A 7,327-nucleotide genomic window follows, 5' to 3' on the forward strand; every position below is an offset into this window, starting at 1 on the left:
CCGACCAGGGGCTGCACCTAGGGATTGGGCCTGCCCTCTGCCACCTGGGAGCAGGCCTAAGCCAGCAGGTCGTTATCTCCCGAGGGGTCCCAGACTGCGAGAGGGCACAGGCCGGGCTGAGGGACCCCCTTTCCCCCCGAGTGCACAAATTTTTGTGCACCGGGCCTCTAGTATATATATAAAGCCTAAGTGACCATTACGACCAGTTGACCTAATGACTGCCCTCTATGATGAACACTGACCACCAGGGGGCAGACACTCAATGCAGGAGCTGCCCCTTGGTTGTCAGTGTGCTCCCATGGCCGGCCAATCTCCCTGCAGGCCCTTCCCCTGGGGTTGGCCCCAATTGGCTCTGATCGGGACTAGGAGAGAAGGCCCTGATCAGCCCCAATTGACGGCCAGGCCAAGGGACCCCACCCATGAGCAAATTCATGCACCGGGCCTCTAGTATTAATATAAAAAAAGTACAATCGTCCTATAAATGCAAGAAGGGCAATAGTTAGGATTCTGACTTTGTATCCCAGGGTAGCCCTTGCTCACAGAGGCATTGTTTCTCACAGACAGTGATGCGCCACAAGTCAAAGCCCAGGTAATACCTACTGGATTTTTCTCAGGGTGCCAGGAAGTAAGGACACTGACAATGCCTTGCATGTGGTCAACCCAGGGTCACTCGTGTTCACAGCCTCTTGAACTGGAGAGTGAGCTTTTCAGGAGAAGCTGGTTTAATTTTATTGACAAGAGTTATAGTTAAGGACCTTTTTATTTGAGAGAGACTGTAAAAGTACCTTTTATTACTTTTCATAATTGTACTAAGCAAACACTTATTGACAAAGAAAACACACACAAAAAAGCAAACAAACAAACAAAAAACACACACACAACCAAAAACCAGCATCTAAAGGTATGAAAAAGTAAGAGGAAGAAGAAAAAAACAAACAGAAAAACCCCACAGGAACTGTGGAATTAGTGAAGGTTGGGTTCAAATCCTAGCCTGGCCTCTGCTTACTTTTCTTGGTACAGTCAAGCCCTTCCATAAACAGCATAAGAGAGTGTTGTAGGGTTTTGAGGATTAAATGAGACACTGGCCCTGACCGGTTTGGCTCAATGGATAGAGCGTCAGCCTGCAGACTCAAGGGTCCCAGGTTCGATTCTGGTCAAGGGCATGTACCTTGGTTGCGGGCACATCCCCAGTAGGGAGTGTGCAGGAGGCAGCTAATCGATGTTTCTTTCTCATCAATGTTTCTAACTCTCTATCCCTCTCACTTTCTCTCTGTAAAAGAAAATCAATAAAATATATTTAAAAAAATTTTTTTAAAAATAAATGAGACACTGCCTGTAAATTATCTAGCATGCTTCCCAAAACATGGTTGCTTTTGAATAAATAGTACATACATTGTTATTGTTATATATTGTTATAAATAGTACATATATTGTTATTAATATTATTATATAAAAATAGCTGTAATCTATTATTCTACCACCAAGTGCTAAACATTTTAACATTTTCATGTATTTCCTTGTATTCATGTGTTTCTAAGCTTACTTCTTCATTGCTGCGGTCATATTGCATGTACAGTTTTATATACTCTGTTTTATTTTACATACTATAGCATCATGAGGAGAAACTGTTTTTCATGAATCAAATTGGCAACAGTGATAAAAAAAATCACACTGGAGACCCGGAGTTCCGAGGGCCACCATACATCATTGGGGAGAGTATCAGCCGGGATAACCTGTCTTGAAGGCAATCTAGGAAATATATTTCAGAAGCGTTAGAAATCATCTACATTTTGACCTATTAATTTCACTTCCATATAGCTAGTCTCAGGAAAAGTGAATACATGCATGATGATTATGGTCAAGGTAGTTCACTGAGGACTCATTTATAACAACAAGAGGATAAAAATTATTACTTCTAAGTAAACCGAACTACATTCAAAAGATGGAATATTAATATAGATGTTAAAATAAATTTTACAAAGAATAATTAATTATAAAGAAGGAATTTTGACAAGATGCTACATGGAATGCGCATAATGCATGATACAAAACCCCAGTACTGCAATTTAGGATTTTAAAAAGTAGCTATGGCCTGGCCGGCATGGCTCAGTGGCTGAGTGTCAACCTAGGAACCAGGAGGTCATGGTTCAATTCCTGGTCAGGGCACATGCCTGGGTTGTGGGCTCAATCCCCAGTGTGGGGATGCTGGAGACAGCTGATCAATGATTCTCTCTTATCACTGATGTTTCTATCTCTCCTTCTCCCTTCTTCTCTGAAATCAATGAAATATATATATTAAAAAAAACATATATAAAACCAAACAGGTATGTATGGAGAATGGCCTGGAAAAATATATCTAAATGTTAATAATGGTTATCTCTGGCTGTTGGGATTATATATGATATTCATTTAAGCATTTACTTATTAATTTATTTATTTGTATTTCTCAAAGTTTCTACTTTGTGTATGGCTTATCCTATATAAAAAGAGGCTAATATGCAAATCGATCGAACAGATGAACTATGGGTCGCTATGATGTGCATTGACCACCAGGGGACAGACACTCAAGCAGAAGCTGCCCCCTGGTGGTCAGTGCGCTCCTTCAGGGGGAGTGGCGCTCAGCCAGAAGCAGGGCTCATGGCTGGCGAGTGCAGCAGTGGGAGCCTCTCCTGCCTCTGTGGTAGTGCTAAGGATGTCCCACTGCCGGCTTAGGCCTGCTCCCCTAAGCTGTCAGTTGGACATCCTCTGAGAGCTCCAGGACTGCGAGAGGGCACAGGCCAGGCTGAGGATCACCCCCTGCCCTGAGTGCATGAATTTTGTGCACAGGGCCTCTAGTGTAAACATAAAAGGTGAATATGTATGTAGGTATATGCATATACATCACTTACATATATATATATATATATATTACATATATATACATACATATATATATATCCATGCCTTTTATGTTTATATATGTCCATGCTCAAAGCAGAAACTTTGAGAAATACAGATCCATTCATCCACCTATACAAGCATGCATACTTAACTATGTGTGCACACAAACACATGAGAAAGAGATGTAAATATATCTTCAGAATTTTCCCATGCCATGAAATAGTCTTAACATTTCAGAACTCCATATTTTTAACAGCTTTAAAATGCTAGAGAGTTTTATTTTATGGATATGCTATAATGTCATTAACCCTTTTTGATATTTTAAAAACCTGTAATTTCAATGTATGTCTTTGCACATAAATATCTTGGTTTCCATTTCTATGCCCTGTCCTTGTGGAGCAAGCACACCTGTGGGCATATGTTTGGCTGCAGGCACACACACACCAGGACATGCACCTTCAGGAGCAGGAGGGAGCAAACGAGACCATTTCTTCAGATAATGGGAGGAAATGATGTGGCATCCTTGGGAAGGAAGACAAAGCACTTTCTAATTGGAGAATAGAGTGTTCCGAGGATGACCTACTGCTTGAGAGAGATTTCACCAGCATGCCGCTGTGGCCACTTCATGGTTTTGCGTTGTTTCTTCTATCTTGAATGTTCTTTGCAGATTTCTTTTCCTGGCTAAGCTATTATCTATCAAGACACACTTGTGGTATAATGGTTTCCATTGCGGGCTGAGCGCTGTGGGCTCACAGCACCACATGTTTTCTTCCATATTTGCATATTATGTTAAGACTGATTTATTTACTTAAGTGATCTGCATACCCTAGTTCCTAACACGTTTCTTAGGGCAGAGAGTAGTATGTCTTATTCATCTTTATAGATCCAGGACCACAAAAGGATCTTGGCACAAGACCCCAAATGTAAGGACAGGATCTGACAGGGGACAGGGTTTTGATTCTAGGGACGCAAATGTCCCCGTGTTTCCTCTCTTCCCTTTCCTCCCTAATCACAAGGATTATGAATAAATCGGCGTGATTTTTATGTTAAGGCTTTTCTAAAGAACGGAAATTTCACTGGCAATCCCCAAACCTGCTTTTTGCCAGGATCCCCACTGCAGCTCATTGCAGTCAAGTCTTTTTCCTGTAAGTCTGATTAATGGGCTGCTAGAGAGGAGTATTGGCCTTCTAGTAAGATCTAAGGTCCTCTTTGCTGAGTATGTGGCAAATAAAGTGACAGACTCCCCTGAGTAACTCAAGGGCTTTGTAGAAGTAAGTTATCCCATGTGAAGGTTAATGTTTGTCTTGCAATTTATAAATTAAAAGTGATTTCATCCACATAGTCTTAATTTGCTGATGGCTAACATTCCTTTGAGTATAAAGTTGTTCATTCCAAGAGCAAAATTCTTGGGTAGGCAAAAGGGAATAGGGCTTAATGCACTTCATCTCATTTAATCATTGTGATAACCCTAAGAAGTAGGTATTGCTTTCATTTCTATTTTATATATCAGGAAAGTGAGGCTTAGAGACATTGCTAACTTGTCTAAGGTCCCAGAGCTCACGGTTGTCAGAGCTGGGATCAAACATACGTCTACCTGCCTACAAAGTTCTGAGCAACTATATTCCCTTGCCTATTGTTGGCAAGAAATATCCTTTTGGTTGCAGCTGCGTTGATTTTATGTACATCATAATTTCTTATGATTCTACATTAAGGAATAATTTCATAATTTCTTCCTCAGCTTCTTTTCTTAATTTCAAGAACCTGTTTCTCCTGCAGCAAAATTCTGCTTAATGATAAGTTATACACAATCTACATAAACTAAAGATACTAATGCACTCTTAAGATGAAAAGAAATAAATCTTTGGAACCTGCAGCTCTGATAAAAGACTTCAGCAGAATAGCTTTCTGTAAGTCAGTGACAAAACTTCCTGTTCTCATCTCTCCTGACTTCGGGTGTCCTGGTAGAGGCCTGACCCCCGGAAACAGGTGATTCTCCAGTAGCCTCCCAGAAGCTCCTCTAAAACTGTGCTGCAAATGACTAAGAGTTGATAAGTGCAGGTGGTGAGGTAGGGGATGAGTGTTGGTAGGAGAGAGCAACATTATGTCTGATCTCTGATGAGCTAACTCCTGGGTGGTGCAGTGACATGCTGCTCGATGTGTTAACAGCCAGTTCCAGGGGGACGGAAAACCCTGATTTATAGCATGTGCCCATGTCTGTGGTATAAACGCTCCTACCGTGACTAATCTCAAGCATTCAATGTGCAGTCACCAAATGTGGGTTAGGAAGAGATGAGAACATTCGAGTCTCCAGAGGAACTCTATTGCGCTCTTTCTGACTTAAACAGTAGGGAATCCCTTTTGTTACTGCTCAGAGGCGTTGTTTGTGGGTTCGGAACATGGTCATTTTCTCTATGGGTTATTTGATTTCACTGGCATGTAAGCTCCAGGAACTCTGTAGGGGCTGGGATTTTTGTCTATTTTGTATTCTGCTGTATTGCCAATGCCTAGATCAGTGTCTGGTGTACACACTAGGTGTGCAATAAAAATGTGTACAATTCAAAAATGAGGATGTGCATCCTGGCCGGGGTGGTACAGTGGTTGAGCTTCTATCCAGGAACCAAGAGGTCATCAGTTCAATTCTCCATCAGGGCACATGACCTGGTTGTGGGCTCAATCCCCAGTAGGGGGTGTGTGGGAGGCAGCTGATGAATGTTTCTCATCAATTTTTTTTCTCTCTCTCCTTCTCTTTTCCTCTCTCTCTAAAATCAATAAAATAAAATATTTTTTTAAAAGAACACACAAATTAGCTCTAGCACACCATCAGATAAGAAATTAAAAAAAAAACACACACACTTTTTTTTCTTCTATATCTCTAAGTAGATATTCTCACTCATTCCTTGAGGTGCCAAGCACTTTCCGAAGGAGCATACAGCGAAGTAGACTAAAAAGGTAGGAAGAATATTGTGTTTAAATTCAAGAGAAGATTGATCTGGTTCTGATTCAGTCCATGATTAGCCATGTGACTTATTTGCACACCTGATGGGGAAATGAAGCAGCTGGCCCTTTAAGGCTCTAGAGCATGCAGAAGCCGGGAAGGGGTGGCACACAGGGTGCCAGACAGCCCTCCCCTCTGTAGGGGTGGAGAGATCTCCTTGTACAATTGTGTGCTACACTGTGCTTTTGGGTTTCAGATAAAAACTGTGGTCTTTCCTCAGCAGCATGCCCATGCTGTTCTCTATCACTCTGGCCTTTGAGATTTCTCAAAGAAGCCAGCAGGGATGTTTGAGGTTGTTCACATATAATATTCCCCAGGCGGCTGTCTAAATAATGAAAAGGAGTATGTAATCACACCAAGATAACTTCTGGCTCTGAGGGTAGCCAGAACTTCAGACTTAACCCTTAATGGTATGGCTTTTCCGTCTTTTGCTAACCCTGGAACATTGTATTAACAAAAGGTAGACTGGGTGGGGGCAGGGAGGGACTGAATGCTCTTTATGCTCTCTTTTAACGTTTTTATCTCTCTTTAAGAAAGTAAATTTGCTGTAAGAATTAAAATTGTATTTTATCCTTTTAAACGCAGCCCCAGATGATGTATGTAATTGCCCTGGCAGCAAGTCAAGTCTACACAAAGCCCAAATTGAATCTTCCTTCTGACTACAGCTGTGGGTGATATTTTATGCAATTTTTTTATGCTGGTCATAAATGAGGTGGAAACTGTGATCATGCCAATTTTGGAGTAACACATCTCCAACAAGCGACTGCTGGTTGTCAGTCATGTGTATGTATAGACAGGATCTGGTCCTCCTTTTCCCATCACTAGATCATATGCTGTTGACCTAATAAACGGTTCATAGGTCAAGTGCTACAGGCATTTAATAACCTATTGCTGCAGAACACAGCATTGCGAAAAAACATGATTTCCTCTTATAACACTATCTGTTTGGCAAAATGTAGCCTCATAGCTACTGAATATTCTGAAATGGGGGGTGGGATTTAGTTATAAAAATAGTACCTTTCCATTATATTTATAGATTGATTGGTCTATTTATCTATCTCACTTTCATCTACCTATCTAGACAAAGACCAAAATGAACAGCAGGGTGGAACTGGGTGAGATGGGCCAGACACGCCCTGGAGCCAACCTCCCGCGTTCCTCCCTAGCCTGCCGCACCTGTGGCGCTGTGGTTCGAAGGGTGTCCGTGGAGTGTGTGGGGTCCCTCTGGCAAGTGGGGTCTCTCAGCCTGGCCTGAGGGGATCAGGCCAAAACCAGCTCTCCAACATCCCCTGAGGGGTCCTGGATTGTGAGAGGGTGGTTCTCAGGTGATGCACCCCCAGAATTGGGCTCCCTCCTCTCTGGTTCTGGGTGTGTCACCTGAGAACTGCAGCTGCCAAGTCACCACAGCTCTGCAGCTCCTGCATTGAGCATCTACCCCTTTATAGTGAGTGT

At 42.1% G+C, this 7,327-nt stretch overlaps 1 protein-coding gene across 1 annotated transcript in view; it reads right to left on the bottom strand.

Annotated features, from left to right (window-relative positions):
* Positions 1-5,289: 5,289 nt before the first annotated feature.
* VWC2L (von Willebrand factor C domain containing protein 2-like) overlaps positions 5,290-7,327 on the bottom strand; it is a 90,064-nt gene continuing 88,026 nt past the window's right edge. The window contains exon 4 of the mRNA XM_015558106.1: positions 5,290-5,408. Within this exon, the coding sequence (XP_015413592.1) occupies positions 5,290-5,408 (119 nt within the window). The remainder of the gene's footprint in view (positions 5,409-7,327) is intronic.

Source organism: Myotis davidii, unplaced genomic scaffold (genome assembly GCF_000327345.1).
Source record: "Myotis davidii unplaced genomic scaffold, ASM32734v1 scaffold268, whole genome shotgun sequence".
Lineage (NCBI taxonomy): Eukaryota > Metazoa > Chordata > Mammalia > Chiroptera > Vespertilionidae > Myotis > Myotis davidii.